This window comes from Equus asinus, chromosome 9, assembly GCF_041296235.1.
Source record: "Equus asinus isolate D_3611 breed Donkey chromosome 9, EquAss-T2T_v2, whole genome shotgun sequence".
NCBI lineage: Eukaryota > Metazoa > Chordata > Mammalia > Perissodactyla > Equidae > Equus > Equus asinus.
The window spans coordinates 39,030,308-39,054,813 of record NC_091798.1 but is presented as its reverse complement, the minus strand read 5'-3'; the positions used below and the strand labels follow the sequence as shown (position 1 = coordinate 39,054,813).

General features: G+C 42.7%; 1 protein-coding gene across 24 annotated transcripts in view; it reads left to right on the top strand.

Moving 5' to 3' along the window:
* LOC106823749 (protocadherin alpha-C2) overlaps window positions 1-24,506 on the top strand; it is a 190,143-nt gene that overhangs the window by 158,301 nt on the left and 7,336 nt on the right. For all 24 annotated transcript variants that reach the window (XM_070518098.1, XM_070518099.1, XM_044780640.2 and 21 more), the window contains exons 2-3: window positions 828-886; window positions 3,710-3,798. In XM_070518098.1, coding sequence (XP_070374199.1) covers window positions 828-886; window positions 3,710-3,798 — 148 coding nt within the window. The remainder of the gene's footprint in view (window positions 1-827; window positions 887-3,709; window positions 3,799-24,506) is intronic.

Sequence of the window (24,506 nt, the reverse complement as noted above, 5' to 3'; positions counted from 1 at the left end):
GTATTTTCCTCTTTGTCCCCTCCGCTTTGAACTGACAGTTTGTAGACAGAGGGCAACAGATCTTCCCAATCCACAGGCGGTGCCGAGTGAATCAGGTTCTTCTTGGGTTTCAGCTACTCCCTGTTCAACAATCAGAGCTTAGTGAACGGCAATTGAGTGAGGAGGCAGAGCACTCAGAGGAGCAGGGAACAAGCATACTTCTCTGAAAAGGATTATGTAGCAAAACAAGGTCAAACTCTGCAGTGGTATGTTTTCCTCTCTCTAGTATTCCTCTTCAATCAGCAGAAGAGGCAGTTATCAGTTGCTGGCGTTATGACTAGGCACATCCATCCTTGGTCAAACATGCTGCAGTCTGCAGAGCCAGCAGCAGATTGCAGTCCTCTGCAGTCCAGCCAGACCAGCAGAACGTGTGTAGTTGTGTGCCCTGTTATAGCTAGAACACCAAATTGGGGATGTTCCCTTAATGGGGCATTTGAGGGCAGAAATAATGAAAGCTTTCGCTGTTTCAAAACAGACTGCCCATCCCCTAGTGCTGCTTTAAGAACGCAGACCTGTGTGGGGCAAGGCTAATCCAAAACCGGTCCTCACTGCATCATTAAATCTGGTTTTCCATGATATTCAGTCTGCGCGAGGACCCTGATAAGATAATTTCATTTTCTCCTGAAGTGCTGTATAGATGGCTATCATCTTAGAGTTGCACATGAAATGGATTCTTCAAACCCTTTTTAGATGCATGGAATATTTAAGAAACGACTAATCAGTTAACATCAGCACTGGGAGATCATTGTTTTGCCATATTAACAAAAACTCTCTTTGTGATTTTGCAGCCACGACAGCCCAATCCTGACTGGCGTTACTCTGCCTCCCTGAGAGCAGGAATGCACAGGTACGTATTTCCCTCCTTCTTTCACTCAGAAGTACCTTTAGCTTTGTGTGGCTCAGATGAACTATGTCTCCACAGGCAGGAAGCAGCTGTCAAGACTAAGAAGCTTTAGTTGCTTTGCCAGGGGAATGCCATTATTTTTTTTCTCTGTGTCTGTTCCTTGAAACATTGGAAGTGCTCAGTGCCAAATCTTATCAAGTGCTAGCAAATAAGAATCTCGCATAAGATCACAGAGACAGGCTACCATGTACTTTCATCAAAATTTCTATAAGGAAGCAATTCCAACTTCCTTTATCCCTTCTCCACCTAAACTTTCTGTCCCTCCCTTAAAAATTGTAATTAATACTGATGCTTTTGAACTTGAGTACATTGTGTAATGTATATGTACATGTTGTCTACCTTGGTTTTTTATCACACGTTAACTGTTATATCCTATCAACCACTATAATTGGTTGTGATTCTTGTTGGTGTTTATCCCTGTTGAGTTAGAGTCTTCTTATCTTCTCCATCTCGCAGCTCTCTTATTGCCATCAATGGCATGGGCTCCTCAGAGGTTGAGCCATATGTAGGGCCTTTATTAAATATCTGGAGACCAAATCTAGCTTACTGTAGATTAACCTAGAGTAATAGCATTAATCTAAGACTCAGATTAAATATATTTTTCCTTTCTCCACTTTGTCTCTTTGACAGTAATTGATGAACTACCATGATTCCCAGAGCTGATGTAGTATCCCTGCCATGGGGCCAAATAAAAGATTCATGATTTGTGAGTGTCTTTGGAAACCAAATGAGGGAGCCAAAAAACTAACGATCACTACTACCAAAAGGATTTAGTTTTAAAGAAGAAATAAACTCCAAACCAAAGCCCGTCAGAACATCTGGGCAACTCTTAAGCAGATCTTCACCAAACCTAGATCAATTTCTCAGGAGACGGCTTACAAAATATGTGTTGAGTTAATGAAAAATTAGCTCTAGCCCATGAAAAATGCATTAAATTAAAATAAATTAACATATTCTCAAGCACTGCATTACAAATTGAGCAGAAATCATTATAATGGGTGCTATTTCTGAATGAGAAGCAGTCAGTGAAGGGCTGAAGATTGGTCGTTGGCTTGGTGAGACGTCACTTTAGAACCTGGCCAGAAACACTCACGCAGCTGCGAGAATACTAGGTTTCAGAAGGATTCTTCATATTTCTTAGAGACCAGCTTGTGCTTTTGCCTGCATCTGAGCTATTATGGTGGAGCCACACAAAGGGAAAAAGCATGGTGTACAATACCAGCTCCTTCTCTCCCGATTGAATTGGTGCTCTACTGAAAAGTACCAAAGCTATGAGGTGCACCTTAAAAACTACGTTTAAAATAAAGTACTAAAACATATCACTTCCTGATCTCATTTTCAAATGGAAAAAAAAAAAAAAGCCAAATGTGCTCCTATTCAGGTTTCAGTTAAGATATTATAAGATTTAAGTAGGATAAGAAGTGAAATAAAAATTGAAGCTAAATCTAATTTATTCCTCACAATGTAGTTCACTGAACATATATTAGAGTTGTGAACTTAAATAATCCTCATTTTTTTCACACACGTGCTTGGCTTCTTGGCCTTTCCAGTCTCAGACACCATGTAACTGTTCCTTTAAAATTCTGCTTTGAGCTGAGCTGGTTGCAGGGTAGTACTGTCTTCAGAATGAATCTGATTGAACCTGTATAATTTGCTGGCAGGATCCAGGAACACCTGAAGGATATCAATATTTGGAAAAAAGAGAAAATTCTAGGGTGTAGATAAATGAAGGGAAGGTAAGCAATAGGGTGCAGCTTAATGAGTGGATTTCCTCTAGACATGTCATTTGAAGTAAAAAAGTAAGAGAATATTGAACTCATAGATGGCCTCCCCCGACAATAGTTCGTGTTTTCCTGTTCTCTTGCCTCACATAACCACTTCAGATGGTATAAGTTATTTTTAGTAACTTAATTTGCAAGATAAACCAGTTTAAAAGTGCCTTCTAATTTTGAGGAGGGTTTTCTTGGATGATATTTACTCTTGGGGTCCCATTTGTTTCTTCCTTTATCAATTCATCCAACAAATATCTGAGGGTCTAATATGTGCCGGCATTAGAAATGCATAAATGAATATGATGTTCTCCCCACCCTTGAACAGTTTATGTTCTATTTCTGCTTCCTCTAAGGGTCTCCCAGTCCCTGTCTCCCTCCCTGCAATATTTCATGCTGAGTTAATCTCTTCTGAACTGGGATCCGTGAGTAGTGTAATAGGCTTCCTCTAGTCCCAGGAAATGTAGGGCGGGTCATCTATGAGTAAAAGGTACAGAAAGAGTAAAACAGAAAATAAGGTTCAGAATTAATTGGGTAGCCAAACTGGAATAATACTGCAGTTATCAGCAAATAATTTTCGTGTGTTTTCCTCTTTGCTCTAAAAAACCTAGAAACAGGAGAACCAGCAAGAGGGGATTGGGGCTTTTCAGAACAGACTCTTCTAATCTGCTTCAGCATTAAGATGTTAAAATGGCATTAGCCCCTTGATGGGATTCCTGTTAGATTTAGTGAACACCACGTGGCATTAATGAAAACCAAAGTTGCCATAAAGATAAAACATGTTTATTGTCTGAATGGTATAGCAGGCAGTAAGTCAGCAATGCTTTTGCAGTTTATGCAAGGTGACTACTCAGCAGTAATTGCTTCAGTTCAAGCGTGAGTAGATTGTGTTAGCTGCAGCCCAGCCTCCAGAGATATAAGCACTTTCTGAGGGTGGAAGGAGATCTGGAAAGACATTTGTGATCTAACCATTATTTGGGTCTATGTGTTTACTCAGCTCTGTGCACCTGGAGGAGGCTGGCATTCTACGGGCTGGTCCGGGAGGGCCTGATCAGCAGTGGCCAACAGTATCCAGTGCAACACCAGGTAAAGACCCAGGGTCTCTCCTTTCTTGCTTGTGTTCTGGAAAGCCATCAGATGACCTGTTTTTGTAAAAGCAGAAATGTTAATGGCTCTCTTTTCATTCTTTCTTCTTTTCCTTACATGCATACCTTCCTTACATACATGATTATTTTGATTTTCTACTTAATGTCCTTCAGGAGTTGAAAACAGATAACATAAGGGGGTGTGTATGTGTGTGTGTAACATTCTTTTATAAAATAACCAGATACCTTTCAAATGCTTAAGCCAACCAAGCTACACAGAGAAGGTCTGGTGGCCTCATGCAGAGAGATGACACTGTTAGCAAAGATCTTTTGGTTGAAGACAATGAAAACCCGCTCAAAGTTGTAAGCAAAAGGGAGCTAGATAAGTAGGTAGGTAGGTAGGTAGGTAGGTAGATAGATGGATGGATGGAATGGAGATTTTCATGGTGGTGGAAAGTTATCAGAACCAAGGTACCACTCTCTTTGACTTCAAGTTAAAGTCAGATCTGCTTCTTTCTGCACGTCTACATCATTCTGCAGACTGACTTTTACTGCCTTGATATGCACATTGCCAAACATGACCACCTCCCAGTTTCTTAGTTCAGATGATAAATGGAGACCAATTCCTAATTTAAACTTTCAGGAAAGAGAATCCGCCAGGTTGGATTGAGAACCCATTGGCTTGGTGAGCAAAGAAAAATTGCTAAAACTCATAGTTTTTTCAGTTTCTTTATTCTTGACCAGTCACTAAAGCAGTGTTGTATAATAAAAATATGGCTTTGGAGGCCCATCCCTGTGGCAGTTTTCAGAAAGGAGGGATTATGGAGACTACAAATAGTGTCTACCATAATCCTCTATTAATAGAACATCATGATGATGATAATAGTTACTAATTATTGAGCCATAATATATCCAGACACTGTGCCAAGCACATTACATGCATGATCTCACTTATCCCTCATGACAATCTTGCAAGGAATTTATTATATCCACTTTACATATGAGAAACTGGAGACACAGAGAGGATAAGAAACATACCCAAGTTCACATAGGACGTAAGTGGCAGAGGTGGAGTTCAAACACAAGTGTGTCTAGCTCCAAATCCAAGTGTACCCATTGCTTTATATTCATAGCATGGCTGGTTGCAAGAAGCCATCCAAATTCAAATATGTACATACATACATAACAGATGACATAGGTGTGTATGTAAAAAGTTCTTTCCAAAAATAATCAGGTAGCTTTCAAATGATTAAGCTATCTAAGTAACATGTGCAGATAAGGGCCCATTTTTGCTGGCAACTCTAGGGGTTTTCTTTGATTCTAATCAACCAGCATTTGCTATTTATGAATATTGCATAATTCAACTAAAAGTCACATTTTTAAAAAAAGCAAATGCACAAGTTAAAGTAATTCATTAAAGAGCTAATATTACCAGATGGTAAGGGGAAGAACATAAAATAATTCATTGACAAATCAGCAGTGATGGAGTGAAGAAGTGATGGAGGAGGAAGTGGTTTTAGACTACCAAATAGTGCAGAATGAGGAGGCGTCTGGAAAGGTGAGAACTACTCAATCAAAGCAGCCACATGAAATCATGCCCCGCTATCCTGCCCTCATTTCAGGGTTTTTCTTGTTCTCATAGAAGCTCTGTGAGTCAGTGTAGTGAGCCAAGAACTAACTTTGAATATATTCTCCCTTTTCACTGATGATGCTGATTGGTGTTTATTTCTAGGCAAAGACAAAATAGGAACTGTCTACTGATTATTTCATCTGCCTCTGGGCCTCTGAAGCTCTCTCCTTCAGATTCAAAAGAATGTTAGGAAGGAGTCCCCATTTCTCCCCTTCCCTACCACCCCAGCCTCTCTTGTCTAAGCCCTTCTATCCAGGACCACGCCTGGCTGCTGACTCATGCATCAGAGTCCTCATGGACTGAGCTGGACAGAGGTTACATCTTCCATTTACTCCATGGGTGACCTAAGCATACTTTTCAACATACCTCTGCACCATGAGATGCTCCTCTGCCTTCTGCTCTGTCCTTTTGATACTTTTAAGGTATTATGACTCAAAATATGTTATATACTATTTGGAGGGAATATGGCATAAAGATTAAGATTATAATTTGGAGTCAGATCTGAATTGAATTCCAATTCCAAACTTTTTTGCTGGGTGAGCAGAAGCAAATTGCTTATATTCATGTTTTCTTAATTGCTCCATCTGTAAATTGAGTATAATAATAACACCTATCTTACCGAGTCGCCATAATAACTAAAGAAGAAAGAAAGAGCTGAATATAGTGCTTGACATATAATGCTAATAAATGTCTAATCTTCTTCTTTTTTTTCTGGGATACTTTTGTGCAATCTATGATTGATTTGGCTGCTAACCTGCTGACCAGAAGTCAGTGGTTCTCATTTCTAGACCCAGATACAGACCCTCTAAGGTTGTCTGGATCATCCTGACATCTATACGGTCCAGTAACCCTCAGCTGCCCTCCTGAAGATGGAATGAGGAAGATTTATTAGTTCCGTCCGAAGAAAAAGAAAATGCTTCAAAAAAGTTGGTTGTTTCCAGTTGCAAGTGGAGCCTGGCTTTCATTGATTCTCATGCCCTTAGTGCATCATGACAAAGGCACAGTTGCTTCCAAAAGGCTTCCTCCTGGTGCTTGAGTCTCTTACACTTGTGTCTGAGACCCTCTTGTGAACTAGCACCTTCCCACACCAGCACCCACGACGGCTGCAGCCGTGGGCACAAAGGGAGAGAGGCTGGCTGTGCACTGATCCTCATGCACGTGTGTGCTTGCAGTTGTTTTTCCTCCATTGATGAATTCTTTTGCTTTGTCACTAAACTGTTCATTTACTTTCACTATGTGCAAAAGCCTAGAATAAGACGGCACGCTCTGAAGGGATCAATGGGGACATCACCAGATGATGCAGGATAAACAAGTCAGGCATTAAATCAGTTAATCCTGATTTCTGGCCCCTTTTTCCAGCCTTGCCTCTGTCTTAGCAGATCTGGGCCACGCGCTTCGTAATTCCTTAGCAGCTTCTCGTGAGACTGAGCAGAGAAAGAAAATGAGCGAAATAGGAAGTGCCCAACCGACAGTTACAGCTGCTTCTTCAGATGGAGGAAGGTGTTTGTTGGGAGGGGCGTTAAAGGGCCAGTCTTTCACATTTACAACTCTAACTTTCTCAGTGTGGATGCTCTGAAGAGATTGTAATGAGTGCCCTCTTGTGACCAGTTCCTAGAGGAAATCCAGAGAGGTTATAAAAAGACTGCCCCTGCCTTCTAAAGATCTGGTCCTGCTCGAGGGCACCAGGCTGCTTGGCTGTCTTCTGTGGGGTCTTCCTCTTTCTACATATCATGGGATTTCAGGACTTACCTAAGGCAACAGCAAATTATTTTTGAAATGGGAGATATTCACCGTTTTCAAAAAGGCTCAGGGAATTCCAAAACACACAGCACTGCCAAAGATAGCATTATAGCTTGTCAAGCAACACCCCAGGGAACCTGGGACTGAACAGTGAGATTAATTAGATAGGTAAGGCAACTAAGAGGATGAGCTTAGTTAGAGAGCCTTGGTTTAGTGACTAGACAGTGTTTCTCCAAGTGTAGTTCCTGGAGCAGCAGCACTCACAGTACCTACCGAATCAGAAATTCTCAGGATGGAGCCCAGCAATCTGTGTTTTAACAAGCCCTCCATGTGATCCCGATATGCCCTAAAGTTTAAGAACTGGTCTAGAGTCGAGAGTAAATATTCCTGAGTTGTCTGGTATCTTTGGAGGCTCAGAAACACGGGAGGAAGGCATCTGCTTATGATTCTTGCATGAAGCAGGAAGCCTTTCCCCATATGGGAGGGATAATCACTAAGAGCTCACGCTCCGGGTCAGGATAACCCTCCTTTGAGTTCCAGCTTTGCTGCTCAGCAGTTGTATGTCCCTGGGAGCTTTACTTAAGTTTTCTGATTCCCAGTTTCCTTTTCTGTAAAATGGAGATAATAGTCGTGTCTACCTTATAGGATTGTTGCAAGAATTAAATGAGATAATACGCACGTATTACAGAGCCTGGAGAACGATGTTCAGTAAATGGCAGCTATTTTTATGGTTTTTCAAGGTTTGAGTCTATCCTTCAGTTTTAGAATTTAGGTCTTAGTTGTTCTGAGTAGTCTCTGTGGGAAGGCTCTATTATAGAGATTTTTTTTAAATGCCTGTCTTTTTGTGTCCTCGGGGGATTATTTTGCCCTGATTTGCCGTATCTCTTTACTCTGTGGAAAATGGACACATTATGTGCCCTTGTTCCACAGGGGGATTTATGCTCTTATTTGTCTTAGAGATTCCTGCCTCTCTGACAAAATCCTCCCTCTCTGCACCCCACAGAGGGGCTCCATGGAGACTCCATCTCTGATCCTTCCCCAGAAAGGAGCCGCGATCCTTAAGTTTTCTCCAGTCTATTTTGGAGTACTGCCAACATGAATTTTTCCACTTCATGAGTGAGTGCAGCCTCAGGCCGTGTTCGAGAATTTAGAAAGCGTGCTGTTCCACTAACCTGCTCACCCTCGACTTCTGCCGTTGTCATGGCAATGATAGTCCTGGGAGGTTGTGCATATCATTACTAGGAAAAAAAATGAGATCCGTGATCAGTGTGGGTGGGGCAGCTCCCTCCTGTCAGTGTCCTCCCCTCCCACCTTGGTCTCAGCCCAGGTGCGCCAGCTTGGCTCAGTGGTCTCCAGCTGAGGAAAGTGAGTCCTTGTAAGATGCTCTTTTACTTGCTGGGTGTGTGGAGCTCATCATGGCTCTTGGAATTCTCTATGTAGCTTATGTTGTGTGTTCTGAACTGGCTTGGAGGGAAGGAGCAAGATGGTGTGGGAAGGGAAATGAGAATCCTCTATCTAGGAGAAGCCATGAAGCTTAAGTCTTTGCTGGCTCTGTCCATCCATGACTTTCTTCATCTCATCTATTTTTAATGATCGTGTAAATAAAAAAACTAGAATGATGACGTCCTGATTTTTCCGATGTTTAACATTTCTCTTTAATGAGTGGATTCTGAGATGGTTCTTGCCCTCCCTCTTGTGTTTCCTGCACCTCTCTCATTTTTCCTACACCAGCTTTCCAGGATCGGTAGCCCTGGGCAGAATACAGTCAGGGTTGAGGCCATGATACATAATAAAAGAATTTCTTCCCCAACAGTGGCCCAAAACAGATCATGTGACTCCTGAAAATCCAATCCCATGAGCACTCAAACCTTTGCTCCTGGGCATACATTTTAGAGGGTGTGGTGAAGAGAGGAGAGCAGCAGTAACTGTTCCCTCAGGCTGCGGTTTCCTTCAAAGCCCACAGGTGCAGAGAAGCAGCTAATGCACGGTTGGGAAATGGAGACTCATTATGGTTCTTTCAGTTAACATTGATCCCTTTAATGTGCTACTGGAGCAATACAGTCTGGCCCCTGAAAACTTCATCATGAGAAACAACTTTTGAATATATCTTAGAAAAATAATTCACTTTATTCTCTTTTTATTTAAGAGTGTTGCGTGGGACAGGAGAGTTTCCAAATTACCCTCCCTTCTAATTTTGTTTACACACCAGCCTTTGTAGTTTTTTAAGCCCCTTATCAAAAGGGAAATTCAAGTTTATATTGGGGACATCCTGGGATCACAAAGGAATAAGGAAGGGGGGGTCACCAACTCTGCCATCTGACTTGGCTCATAGGCCACCTGTGTGTCTGAGAGCTTTGTGGGGAATAGGAAGTGGAGTGAGAGCCTACACTTCATTCGGTAAGGAAGATTGCTTGGATTGTTTGGAATTGGTGGGCTTAGAGCTCCTCGCTGGGAGGTGCTTGGACAAGAAGGACCTGTTTATGGCCTGGGTTGAGGACAGAGGAGTAGTGGTAGCTTATAATTCCTTTAAGCTTTGCAGCTCCAGCAAGCTTTGCCCTCAGTCTCACTGATTCTAGTAAACTAGAAATGAAATCCTGTCCCCAAGAATGGTAAGGGTCTTTAATGGCAAATATTTTCAGAGAAACTCAGCACAGATTCCCCCCAAAACTTGAAAAGTTAATTTTCACAGAGGCAGTTAACTTTGCGGTTGAGAAGGTCCTTGCCTAATCTGGAGGAACATATTCAGGTCAAGCACTGGCTAGAGACTAGGGGCCTCTACGGAAGGGTCATAAGAGAGCTCATTGCCAGGAAGCCTGGCAAAGGGCATGTGGATTGGAGAGGAGCCTCTCTCTGCCTTAGCACTTGGAGCTTGTTACTCACAGGCAGAAAAAGGAGCGCAAGCAGAGATCAATGCTGTTCCACTCTTGTCTCAGTGAGACCAAGAGCTTCCTCAGCAGCAGCCCTGCCTGGAATGGTCTGTCTCCAACAGAGTGGGCTAGGTGAGCGTGGGAGAAGGCAGTCCTGAGGATGGCAGTACCAAAGAAAATAAGGGGGAAAAGGATGTTTGTGCTAGTATTAAGATAGGAAATTGAGAGCTTTGTAGAAGTCAGACTCAAGAGGCGTAGCTCTAGAGGGTTAAGATATGAAAAGGTAACTTTTAGGAACCAAATTTGGATCCACAAGAGAACAGGGATGATGAGAAGCTTATTGTTACTAGAGTCATGTCCCTTGACTGCTGAATCCCAAATATGCACCTTGGGCCTCCCAATTATAGCTGCCATTGAATGTAAAAAAGAGCCAAGCAACCTTAAAAAAAAAGTAAAGCCTCTCCTGTACAGAAAGTCTGAACAATCAAGTTTGTTGTAAATAGTCCAAGAAAGTCTGCCAGCTTCAGTTTACTTCCAGCACTGGACCAATCCTGTGTCCAGAGCTGTTGCTCTAGGTGGCATCATGGGCCAAGCTGAGTAGTGAGGTGACATCCCCAAGTCTTCTCTCTTATCTTTTTTGACTCTGCATCATAGATACTGTCTTACCCAAGAATGCACGTGTCATATCTCTGCTCCCATAATCACCTGGGGTCACCTAAAAGTCTGTGGCAAGACAAGAAGCCTGAACCTGTGTGAATGAGTTACATTAGACGCACACCAAGATACAAGTCAGGGAGCTCTGGGGGGAGAAGAGCACCAGGTATGTAAACAGCCCTGAGATGGACACCTTTGAGCCTGGGAGCTTGGCTGTGTTTGATGATGAGCCATGGAATACATAAGCTCCCTTCTCTCAGCTAAGGCCTGTTAGCAAGGAATTGTGTGTGTCAGTGGGAGGTCTTTGTTGCTGAAATTTCAAAGTCTTTAAATCCTGTGCTCTTGCCCCCCTGGGTTGTACAAATAGTCTTTTAGAACAATGAAAAGAAAACTTAATAGTAGCTACTATTTATTGAGAACTGTGATACCCACTTTACATGCATTGCCTACTTAGATGAGAGAGAAATACGTTATTTTTTTATCGTTTTGTGCTTTATTCTTGTTTTTCTAAAGTTTGTTATTTTTTTAATTGCAGTAACATTGGATTATAATGTTATATAGCTTTCAGATGTACATCGTAATATATTTCGAATTCTGTGTAGATTACATCATGTTCACCACCCAAAAACTAATTTTAGTCCATCCCCTCACATGTGAGCCTCATCACCCCTTTTGCCCTTCCCCCAAGAAATACATTATTTTTCTCAAGATTTAGATAAGGAAATTGAAGCTCATAGGAATTAAGTAACTTCCTTACATTCACACGTCTAGTATTTTGTTGCTCACCATTATATTCCCAGCGTTGAGCCAGGTGTCTGTCTAGTACACATGGTGCTTAACAAATATTTGTTGAATTCATTAATGAATACAATGGCAATTAATGACTTAACTAACACACTGCTCTTTCTTTGTCCCACGTGCCAGGTGAAGGGAACAGTTAGGTGACTTGGAGAGGACTGTTCACTGTCTGAGTTCCGGGCTGACCATAGGGTCTATATTACTTTCCCTTTACTGCTGTAATAAGTTAGCACAAACTTCATGGCTTAAAATACCACAAATTTGTTGTCTTACAGTTCTAGAGGTCAGAAGTCTATAATGGATTTTTCTGGGCTAAGATCAAGATGGGTTCCTGCCTCTATATAACAAGGATCCACTTTGCTTCAGTTTCCAATAACGTGTTCCTCATTTCCATCTGAGTCCTCGCTGACAGCACCTTTAATGTCCATATTTCTACCAACAGTTCATGGCAATTTAGGTATTCCCTGAGATGATATATGTTTTCCCTCTCGTGCTCCTCACTTCTATCTGAGTCCTCTCTAGCAGAGTCATTAATATCCATATTTCTACTAACAGTTTGTTCAAGGTAATCTAGGCACTTTCTCCCATGCTCCTCAAAATTCTTCCCTGTGGATGTGCCCACTGCCCAATTCCAAAGCCGCTTCTACATTTTTAGTTATCTGTAACAGCAGCAGCCTACTTCCAGGCACCAAAATCTGTATTAGTTTCCTAGAGCTGCTGTTAACAAATGACCGCAAACGAGGTGATGTAAAACAATACAAATTTATGATCTTACAGTTCTGGAAATCAGAAGTCCAAAATGGGTTTCACTGAGCTAAAATCAAGGTGTTGGCAGGGCAGCATTCCTTCTGGAGGCTCTAGGAGAAGATGTGTTTCCTTATCTTTTCCAGCTTTCAGAGACTGCCTATGTTTCTGGGCTCAGTGGCTCCTTCCTCCATCTTCAAAGCCAGCAGTATAGCATGCACGAGCAAATCTCTCTCTAACTCTGACTCTCATGCCTCCCTCTTTCCCTTTTGAGGACCCTTGTGATTACATTGGCCCCGCCTGGATAATCTAGGATAATTTCTCTATCTCAAGATCCTTAATTTAATCACATCTGCAAAATCCTTTTTACATGTAACCTAACATATTCACAAGTTCCAGGAATTAGGATGTAGGCATCTTTGAGGGACCATTATTCTGCCTACCACAGGGTCTTTCATGTTTAGGCAGTGGTGGCTGTGTGTGTGTAAATTTTCGTAGAGAGGAAGGTAAAATAAGGTGCATATTAGGACCACGAAGAGGATGAAGTCAGTGTGAACTAGACTTTAAAAGCCTTTTGAAGTCTATTAATTGCCGGAAGTTTGCTGGAGACTAATTAATCACCTTCTTTCCCTCTAAATCTTAACTAATTAAGAAGAGATGCAAGGAGACAACTGAGGGATCAAAGATCAGAATAAGGTTTATTATTGGTAAAGATGGTCTGGAGAATACGCCAGGCCCTCCAACCTCCCAAATGTAAGGGAAGAAAATCAAGAATGGGAGACCCCTCCCTTGGTGACGAGGGGGAGCTGTCCTGGTTTGATTACCAAACAGAGGCGGAGCTAGAGCAAAGAGAGAGAATTAGAGGAGAGGTGTATTAAGAAAGTACAGTGACTGTTGATGCTAACTTTGCCCAGTCAAGAAGCAGGTTCCATTTAAAGTCTGGCTTACGATAATCTCCCCAATCAGACAAACAACTTTTCCTTCCTGGGAAGAGTAAGTAAGGAAGTGGAGCTCAAGGTGAGAGCCCCCTTCCTAGCACATCCCACAAGGATGGAAGTATTGGTTGTGGGTGTAACCTTCTTTATGGGCAGAGGCAGAAATGTGGAGAGTGGAGGGAAATGGTTCCCACTACATTATTATGTTAAGGGCTAACAGATACTCTTCTGTCCCAAGCTTAGGAGTATTTTTCCAAGATTTGGGGAGCAGGCAGGGGAGGACAGTACTCTTTGGCTCATCCACAGGCTAATCTGGAAGGAGTCAATTAAAGGGCATGGTGGCTAGCAGAAATTCACTGTCCCCAAGGTGATGCCAGGAGACAGGGGCAACGGCTATTACCTGTCCTGTATGCATCCACCATCTGTGTCCAGGTGAAAGCAGATTAAAGTGTATATTTGGGACTTCCATGAAGAAGAAAGTACAGAGCCTGATCAGGGTGTGTGTGTGTGTATTGGGGGTTGTGGGCAGCGGGGGCAAGGGGGTACTTCAATCAGTATTTCTAAATCTCACTTGCTTTTCCTCAATGATGCATCCTGTGTCAGGGTCAGGGGCCAGGGTGGTTATGGATACAGATGGACTCAGGATTTGTTTGTTTGTTTTTTAGGAGCATTTTGTATAACAAACCTATCCTCACACTAGTTATCTCCTTGAGGTCCTAACAGGCTAGGCACCTCCAAAGCCTAGAGCGTCTCAGCCCCCTCAGTAGCTCTGAGTGGAGATTCAGTCACCCCTCATGCATCTGACAGTGGTGAGGCATGAGATCCAGGAAAGAGCCTCCTCAGAGGCCAGCATCCTTGTAGGCTCTGGCGTCATTGAGATGTGATCCAGCTGCTGTCCCTGTGGTCTGCAGGAAGTGGGGTTGTGTTTAATCAATGATCAGTGTCCTGTCAGCTTCCCTGTGTTGGCCCAAGTACAAAGTGATTCTGAATATCTATCTTGAGGAAATTTCTTTAGGGATAATGAGCTCTTCAGCATCCTGTCTCTAAATCTCAGGATTTAGAGATATAAATTAGCTTCGTTGGTCTTTTCTCACTCAGGGTCACAACCTTGCCTTCAGGATACTAGCCTTCTAAATGGCTGTGATTTGAAGGGCGCTGGGAAGATCCGCACAAAACCCACCTCACAGGCAGATCCCTAGAACTCCACCATTAATCACTACCACCAGCGTTCTCTTTTGAAATCCTCATTCATTCACATTCTCTCTGTCTCTCTCTCTCTCACACACACACATATAAAGAAAGGAAGTATTAGAGTATCCTATCCAAGACTGCTTTCCTGGGCTTGGCTTCAATATAGAATTTGATTGGAACCTTCTATATGGTCATTAAACAAACATTTATTGAAGACCTGCTTAAGGCCAGTCTCTGTTCTAGGTGATGCATATATAACACTAACACAGACTTGTCTTCATAATCTAGTGGGGGAAGACAGAAATGTGGAGAAATGAGGTGGAAATATTGCAATGTCATGTGATAGGGACCATAATTGTGCCAGGCATAGGCAGGGCAATGAAAGGGAAGGAAACTGGGACAAACTACCAGGGCATGTCAGTACAGAATGGGATCCAGAGTCTGTCTATGTTGTATTCAATACAAACCCCATGTATGTATGGTAAGCTGGTTCACCTTTCCTGAGAGGCCCCCCAAATTGTGTTTATAGGGCCCAAAGCCTCCCTTAGCAACCATGAATACTGGATGTTATAGGAATCCAGAAGATGGAATTGGGAATTTAGGGGACCAGGTCAGAGATTATGTGATACTTAATACTGGGTATTGAGGGATGGTAAGTAGGATGTAGGAAAGAAGTGTTACAGGCAAAAGGAACAATTCAGGGCCCCCCACTCCCAAATCATAAGTGCATAATGTTGGTGAATAGAATGAGTACATTTGATGGGTGAGGAAGGATGGAAGGCTGTTGGGAAATGAGATCAGAAAGATAGACTGGAGTCAGATTTTGTGGGGCCTTAAAAAATCCTGCAGGAGAACTTACAGTTTTGTTTGTTGGCAGTGGAGGGCCGCCAGAAGGTTGGTTGGTTGGTTGGTTTTTAAGAAAGGAGCCGCCTTTGCTCTACTGAATCTTCAAAAATCAACCTGCACTATGAGGAGACAAGTTCGTGAGCAATCAACTTAGTGTTTTTCTCTACCTAAACTACAGAGTGGAAACTTTGAGTGTCTAGAAATGTGGGACCAAAAGGGAGGTGAAGGCAGCACTTTTGTGAAAAGGAGAGGCCTTGGAAATGTTAGGGGATTCTGGTGGCTTGGTCTGATCATGTCTGAGAAAATGTGCAGAGTGAAAGGCAGGTTTGTTTAAATTTTGCCTTGTGTTAGCTTCTTTTTTTTTTTTTTTTTTTTTTAAAGATTTTGGTTTTCCTTTTTCTCCCCAAAGCCTCCCAGTACATGGTTGTATATTTTTAGTTGTGGGTCCTTCTAGTTGTGGCATGTGGGACACCGCCTCAGCATAGCCTGATGAGTGGCACCACATCCGCACCCAGGAACCAAACAAGCGAAACCCTGGGCCGCCAAAGCGGAGTGCACAAACTCAACCCGTCCGCCACGGGGCGGGCCCCAGCCTTGCATTAGCTTCTTAAGGGAGGCAGCATGGCATTGCACACTCAGATCTCTGTTGTCCCACTTAATCATGCACCTCCGATTTGTTAATGTGTAAAAGAGGAAAGACTGTGGGCTGCCGTAAGGATTAAAAGAGACAGGGCATGCAAAATACTTAGCACAGTGCTTAGCTCATGGTCAGCGCTCAAAAATGTTATCGTTGACTCAATTTAATACTCCTGGCACTTAGCACAATACCTGGCACACAGTAAATAGGATTCAAAATGTTTTTGCTGGATTAGATGGAATGTACTGAAGTGCAGAGCAGGAGGTTAGTGGTGGTGGAGAGGTTGTCTCGGATGACACTCATTCTCTTGCCCTCCTGCTGCTACAGTGTTCTGACGGCACCTCCATTTTATACCCTCCGTGCAGGGACATCACTGCTGGTCTAGAAATGGTTGCTCAAGGCTGAGAAGTGACACAGCAACACAGAGTCTGGGATTCCTGCCAAATTTTAAGAAGCTCAGATTGTAACAAAGTAAGGGGGGAGGGTAGAGGAGAAAAGTTTGAAAACCCAACCAAAGCCAGAAGCAGTTTTCTTGTTAAGGGAGTGATTATGCTTCTCGCAGTTTCAGGTGGGACAGGCAGTGTGACAGCATTGGGAAGACTGACTGTCAGGCTGTGGTGTGGCGGGTTCTGGGGTCCAGGCAAGGCTGCTTCAAGCTCTTAGAAGGGCGCTGTTTAGTTTAATATCATGCTGACGCCATCTTGAAGTTCTTAATAATGTTTTAACAAGGGACCCCCATTTTAATTTTGCACTGGGCCCTGCAAATTACTGAGCTGGTCTTGGGTCCAGCCTATCTGGGACAGTGACATTTTGTCTCAGCTGGTTTTTGAATTTGCAGCTGGTTAAGCAAGTAGAGGCTGGGCTAATATTCTTTTTAGTCTCTCTCTCTGATTTAATTATGCAATGATGAAAATCATAGCAAACTAAATCTGTACAGAACTGAAATAGAATCAATAGTGCCCCTACCTGTAGTCACACTCTCCAGAAGTAACCACTGCCAATAGTTTAGGGTATATCCTCCAGATTTTTATGAGTATAAAGTTTAAAGTACTGTATTATAAAATAATATGCAACTACATTGTTGTTGTAAATATTAAACAATATAGCATCATTTGCATGAAAATTTTCAAGTTTTCCTCAGCCTTACTCCCTTTTACTGAAGCAACCCCTGTTAACAGTTTGGTGTGTATCCTCCAAATATTTTTTTAATTAATAATAAACTTAATTTTTTTAGAGCACTTTTAGCTTCACAGCAAAATTGAGTGGAAAGTAGAGAGAGTTCCCCTGTCCCCACACCCACACTGCCTGCCCCACTATTGATACCCAGCCCCAGAGTGGTACATTCATTGCAATCGATGAACCTACATGACACATCATTATCACCCGAAGTCTATGGTTTACACTAGGGTTCACTCTTCCAAATGTTTTTGAAGTTAATTTTTAATCACATAATTGGTGTATGAATTTTTTTAAATATGTAGGCTTTCAAAAAGCAAAATGAAATAATATTATGCATATTAAAAACAGCTTTTTTTTTTTTGACAAACCCCTTTCCAAGTCATTACATATAGAGCTGCCTCATTCTTTTTTAATAAGACCATACTATGTGGTATGTCTATAATATAACTTGTTTATCCAGTTTCCTATTGGTATCTATGTTTTTTTAAATAATGCAATGCACATTCTTATGCAAATATTTTATGCACTTTGTAGAGGATAGATTTCTGGAAGTGGAATTACTGGGTTACAGGGAATGAACATATCAAATTGTCACTCTCTCATCTGGAGTTGGACAGCATTTATTGTGCACGTCCCTCTGACCCCCAGCTCTAGCTAGGACTATGTGTCACTTAACTCAGTGACATCGTTGTCAAGAGACTTAGCCTGGAAAGTTGAAAGCACTGGAGCAGAGAGATGAGAGCATTTACTTGTGAATAGCAACAGTAATAGCTAACCTGTATTAAGCGCTTTAACTGTGTTTTATGCGCTGACGCCGGATATTGTTCTAAGCAGTGTACATGCATTAACTCCTTTAATAGGTATAACTGCCCCCAGAGATAAGTCTATTATTATACCCATTTTAATGCTTAGGAAACTGAGACACCTAGGGTTAAGTAAGGTCACACATCTGTCTAGTAAGTGGTGGGACCGGGATCTGAAGCAGGGCTCTTTGACTTCTGAGCCTGTGCTCGTAACCTCTGCAAACACCATCTCTAGAAAGTTTAATGCCATTTTTGTGTCAGAGTTTCTCTACTTTGTTTATTCCTTAAAACAGTATTATATTCATTCATTTACTTGTCTTTTTCTACGCTATAACTCTTTGAGGGCAGGGTACCTGTTCTAATTTTATTTATATCCGTATCCCTAATTCCTAGCACAATGTCTAATTTATTGTACAAAATAAATAAATTTAGTTGAATGAGTAACAGTGCCTCTGGGAGGAAGCTACTATATGCATGTTAGAAATGAAGAAACTACAAATCAGTGTCACCCAAATTGTGTAGAAGAAAATAGTAGAAAGCAGAATGGTGGAGCTGCGATTTGAACCCAGTCCTTTTGATACCTAGTCCAGCGTGCTGTCCGCCATGTCTAAGCTGCCTCCTTCCTGCCTGCTCCGGAGGGCTCTGGAGGATGGCTCCCTACTTAGCAACCATTTCTAAGCTGGAAAACTTCACAGCTAGATGTCTTTAATGATCCCTGGGAGGGGCGGAGCCCCATGGGAGGAGGCCCCTGGAAAACAGAGTTCCTGGAAGGATTGCATCCAGGAATAGGCTGTTAGAGGAGAGACAGGTTCCTCAGCAGACTAGTACAGAGTAATAATACCTGTCCTTTATTTCAGTTTCTGCACGTCAGACATCGTTTTATGTGATTTATGAGCATTGTCTCTTTTTAATGCTCACAATCCCATTAGATGGATATCGTTATCTTTGTTTCACTTATGAAAGAATGGGGCTAAGAGGCCAAGTGACTTGCTCAAGGTTACACAACAAATAAGTGGTAAATCTGAGATTCCGGCTCAAATCTCTGTGACTCCCAAACCTTGATTTTAAGCATTCTGCTAACCTCAGGCTGTAACAGCAGGCCGAGGCAGGGGGCATTGTAAGAAGACTGTAAGGGGAAATTGCTCTCCCTAGACCCAGAGGGACTTCACCAACCAGGAAATAAGATGGAGAAAACCATGCAGCCTGAGCCCTGCTAGGTTAGGGGGTCACGGAAGGAAGAAATGTGATTCTTTTTTTTTTTTGGCTGACTATGGAAAGCTAGGAAGATTTGAGACTAGCCATTCCAATTTTTGAATCTGGGTTTACAGCACGTGATGTCTTTATACTCTTAACCTAGAAATGGCAGAGTTATTTTGGGCACAAAGCAAGAGCTGTGGCTTTAAAAATATGCCACTGTATTTATCTCTTCCGCTCCAAGATTACTGAAAATTAGCCCAGCTGTGGCCTGAGGCACCAAATAGCCACAAAATCTTCCAGATCACTCAACCCACCCAAAGTGGGTGAAACACCCAGGAGGGGCAGCCTCTGGGGAGTGGTGTCAGATCAGCTTCCCCATCACCAAGCCTACCTTCTGATCATATACACACCATCCTTTCCCAGCTGCTCTAGGGATCAGAATGCTAGGCCTGGGAACTGAGCTCAACCCTCTCTCCTCCCTGATCCCCAAGTCTTCGCAAGAAGTAAAAAAAAAAAAAATTGTCTTATTGAGCCAGAGAGTCAGTGCGAGAATAAGTTTTCAGCTTTATTACCAAATCCCTGTGTGATTCAGGGCAAATCATCTTGCTGTAATTTAAGCCTTCAGTTTCCTTATCTATAAAGTGGAAATCTTTAAAAAATATATACATGCATATAATATATATATAAATATATTGTATATTTATATATAAATACATATAGGCAAAATGCTTAATAAATTGCCTGACCTGTAATAAACAATTGATCAATGTTCCTTAAACAAATGAGTGAATCTTCTGCTGCTCTGACCTAACAAGTAAAATTAATGAGCTTTTACTTTGTGCCAGGCACTGTGTTGTGTGCTCTATAAGGATAATTACATTTAATCCTATAACAGCCCTATGAGGTGGATGTTATTGTCTCCTTTACAGATGAAAACTGAGGCCCAGAGAGATTAAATCATTTGCTAAACATCACATAATTTACATGATGTAGCCAGATTTAAACTGAGTATTCCGATTATAGAGCCTGAGGCCCTACAGAAGACAGGGAGGATAATTTTACATTCTCTTGTTTCCATGGAAAATTCTTTCCACTGTCAATTGAAGGACTGAGAAGCAGGGGGGAAATGCTAGAAATGTTCACCCAGGTGGTTTTAGCTTTCTCCCTGTCTCTCTGATCCTAGACATGATTTGGGTTGCAGACCATAGTTCTCCTGTTTTGTGGGCTGTAATTACTCAGATTAACGTGTGCAATTCATAAAGGATTAGGTGAGGGAGAGGAGGCGGGGCTTGTCCAAGCAGTCCACACCCCCCACTGATGGTGGGATGGGGGTGGGACGGGAGCTAGAGATGTTTTATGACCTGGTCTTTCAGCGGGTTTGATTGACGGTGGATGCGTTTTGCCTTTTGATCAGGCTGAGCATGTATAATTCTATAATCTGCCAAGTTCTGGTAAAGAGAGAGACACGAAGAGATAGACAGACAAATAGACACAGACACACACACGCATACAAGGAGAAAGAGAGAGACAGAGACAGAGAGAGATGAAATGGTTGCTCAAAGCCAAAGAAGGCTCAAATGAAATTAGAGCTGCATGAAAGCCTGCAGTGGCTGGTTCTGGTAAGGAGAGGAGTCAAGGAAGGGGGAGGAGTGGGATGTCCCTGTGCAGAAAGCCTGGATGTTCTCTTGCAAACCCAGAATCCGCACAGCCTTCTGTGCCCTGACTCTTCCCTGGGCAGCCAGAGGCAGCGGCAGCAGCAGCCCACGCCACAGAGCAAGCAGTCCAGGGGAGCTGTCTGGCTCGGCCGGAAACGGCTGTAATCATTTAATAGCCTTTGCTGGCTGCACTGACCTAGCGGGAGGCAGGCTCCAGAGTGCTGTCTGGCAAGATAGTCTCTGGCTTTAATCAAAATGATGGGTTTTCTGGAAGCTCTTTATTAACCTCAGCACCAAAATCCCAGAGATGGTAACAAAGGGATGAATGGGGAGTGAAGGGGCGGGGCTGAAACCTGCAGACTGGGCTGTGATTTTCCTGAGCTTGTCATTCTTGAATCCACATCCCTCCCCCCCCCCCCTCCATTCCTTCCTGCAACTGATGCTAGCTTAGAGGCTTCTGCCACCTCTGTCTCCCAAATGGTGACAAAACAGATATAATCATAGTAATTGCTACATCTGTATAATGCTTCAGAGTTTCTTCAAAGGGTCTTCATATACAGCTCAGACGTGGGTCTCATAACTGGAGTGAGACTGCCTAGGTTTGAGTCCCCACCTCCACCAGTTAGTAACCATGTGACCATTGGTCCTTAGTGTTTTTATTTATAAAAAAGAAATATCTATAAAACAGACCTGGATACTGGCACTATCTACTTCATATGGCAAAATCTACTTCATATGGAGCAAAAATTATATTGCATGCAAATCTGCTTAGCCCAGTGCCACAGCCACAGGAAGGACACAGTAAATGTTAACTACATCTGTAACTTGTAGAGAGGAAAGTGGTCATTTCCATTTTATGGATGAGGAAACTGAGACTCAGAGATATTTATGTAAATTGCCCAGGACTATGTACTATTAAGTGAAAGGGCCAAGGCAGGCCCTCAAATTCAAAAGAGCAAAGCAAGATGAAGAGAGGAAAAGAGAATTAAACACCCTCAGCATTCTCCAGCCTATACCCCTCCAGGAGCTTTCTTGAAAGTAATATCCTTGGTCAAAATGACTTTGCATTGTTCTGTTATGGAAAATCAGAAAAAACATCTCTTGGCCTTAGTTGATTGTCCAGAGCAGTCCAGAATAGGGGTGGGGAGTTGGGCCGGCCCAGTGGCGTAGTGGTTAAGTTCAAGTGCTCCCTTGGGTGTTCTGGGGTTCACAGGTTTGGATCCCAGGCAGGGACCTAGCATGCTTGTCAGGCCATGCTGTGGTGGCATCCCGCATAAAATAGAGGAAAATTGGCACAGATGTTAGCTCAATGACAATCTTCCTCACCAAAAAAAAAAAAAAAAAAGAAAGAATAAGGTTGGGGGTGAGTTTATAAGTCTGGCATTTTGCTTCACAGTGTTTAGGACCTTCCCTGGCATCTGCATTGGCAAAGCCCCCAGCCCAATCATTCTGGGTCACTGAGACTAAACTCCGTGAACTCAAGAAGCCAGAGTTAGTTTAGTATGAATGAGGGAAGTTGGGAGTGTTGCCAAGAAGACCCTGGGCAGTGTCTAAGGGAAGTGCCTAAAGTGGATTATAGGATTAAGTGAAATGGTCAGCTACCTCCCGAGGGCAGAGTGTTTTTCTTTGGGAGGAAGATTAGCCCTAAACTAACATCCTCCTCTTTTTACTAAGGAAGATTGGCCCTGAGCTAATGCCCTGGGCTAATATCTGTGCCCATCTGGCCCCTGGAGGGCAGTTTTTAAAGTTGCAGGTCTATATGCTTTAAAAAAAAAAAGGATGTTGTTCTGATTTTTAAATGTATTCCTGCCAATTGTGGAGAAATTGGCCAATACCAAAAAAAAAGGAAAGACATTTACTAAAATTATGATCATATTCTATTAAAACTTTTAAATCCTATTGAATTGTAATCTAAATGTCATGGCTCTGGCTAAAGGATCCAGACCTACACCTGCTTGATATGTGTCTGAAATCCTCTTTCTAGGCTCTAATAGGTCCATTCGTTTGGGTCTTGACTGTGTCTCAGTCTTGTCTTTGTTTGCCTGGGTTTCTGGGAGCAGAGGGGAGGGGAGTTGTGGGAGGTCCCAGGAAGGGGGAAGGGAGGCAGCACTGAAAGAAGAAACATTCCCTTGATTGACCATTTGCTGGGACTGGCCCTGGGCTGGGATTTGGGGTGGAAATGGTATGTCTTCTTTCTCATCTTTTTTAAAGGGGACTGTCTCCTTGATTCTGTCCCAGAGTCACAGCAAATTATAGGCACTGCTGACCAAGGGTCTTCAGTGCTGTTGGCCAAAAGGAAATATCGTTTGTCAGATCCTTAAGCTATCGCTTCACCTGAATGAGCCCGCAGAGATGTTTGCTTACGCAACAGCCAGAACAGGTTGGGCACAATGGTCTGCCAGGGACTGGAGAAACTAGATCTTGTTCTGCTCTGCAGAAGCTCAATATGAGGAGGATACACCTGAATGGGTCTCTGACTGCTTCTTGGAGTTTCGGCTGAGTCAGACCTAACTCAGATTCCCAGCAAAGACCAGAGAAGCTCAAAGACATGTTAAGAGAAGCTCATTAACTCTTAGTGGTCCTGCTGTGAGGGGCTCCCTCGGCCAATAGGCACAGCCATTAATGTACTTTAACTCTGCAAGATAAAGCTATCTCTGAGCTGTGCATCTCCACATGACAGTCTTAAAGCCCTCATGCAGAGTTCTGGCTGTGACTGGAAAAAATTTCCATCCTGGGCTCTGTGAGAGCAATCAGAGGAGTATGAGTGGTGTTGAAACCCAGTTCTCCTAGACGCCAAATCAGAGGCTTTTAAATACATTTCTTGCTTTTGTCTCTGTCTCTCAGGGACTGGGCCTGTATTTGAAAGGTAAGCAGGCAGATTCTGGCTGAGCTCAGTTGCAGATTTGATTATCTTGGATCAAAGAAATTAGGCAGTCTCAGAGAAAAAATACCTGTTACTGCCCTATGTTCAAAGAGCTGCAGTGTCAGCCCTGCCAGGGGAAGTATGGTAGAGGGAAGGGGTTAAGGGGAGAGAAAAAAGTTTCTTGCTCCCTTTCCCTACTGCCTGCTGATTCTTGGACTAAATTTGTAACATCCTTTCCCTGCCTTCCTAGCCCCAAGAGCTGTGCCATTTATAGTTGCCCATATGTGGTTCTATTTATTGAGCTCTTATCTTGTGCTGGAGATCAGGCTTAGCTCTTTACATGCATTACCTCACTGTCTTCAGGGACTCCGAAAGTGCCGCCAGTAGAGAGTTGTTTGATCTACTAAGGAGTGGGGACCACTTCTACTTCTCACATCAGTCCTTTCATTCATCCATCCAACGAGTATTTATCAAACATCTGTTATGAGCCAGGAATTGTGCTAGATACTAGTTATACCCTGGGGAATAAAACAGATAGATTTTCTTCCTCTATGGACATCACAGTGATAGAGAAAGGGGTGAAGAGGGTGCTGCTTGCCTAGGATGGTCATAGAATGCCTCTCTGAGGAGGTTACATTTAAGCCCAGACTCTGAGAATGAGGAGTCATGCTAAGAATGGAGGGGATCATTCCAGGCAAAAGGAAACCATATGTATACAGATGGTGAGGCGAAAACAATCCCAAGGGCTGTCTGAGGAACTGAAAGAAGGCCTGTGTGGCTGGAGGATAGTGGTAAGAGGGAGACTTGTAGATTAGATTAGAGAAGAAAAATATATCAGATTATTGAAGGGCCTTATAAACCATGTTAAAGAGTTCGATTCTTTTTTTCCTCAAGGCCATAGAAAGCCTTTGAATAATTTTAAGCAGGGGAGTGATATAATCTAATTTCTATTTTTTTTAAAGGATTTTAT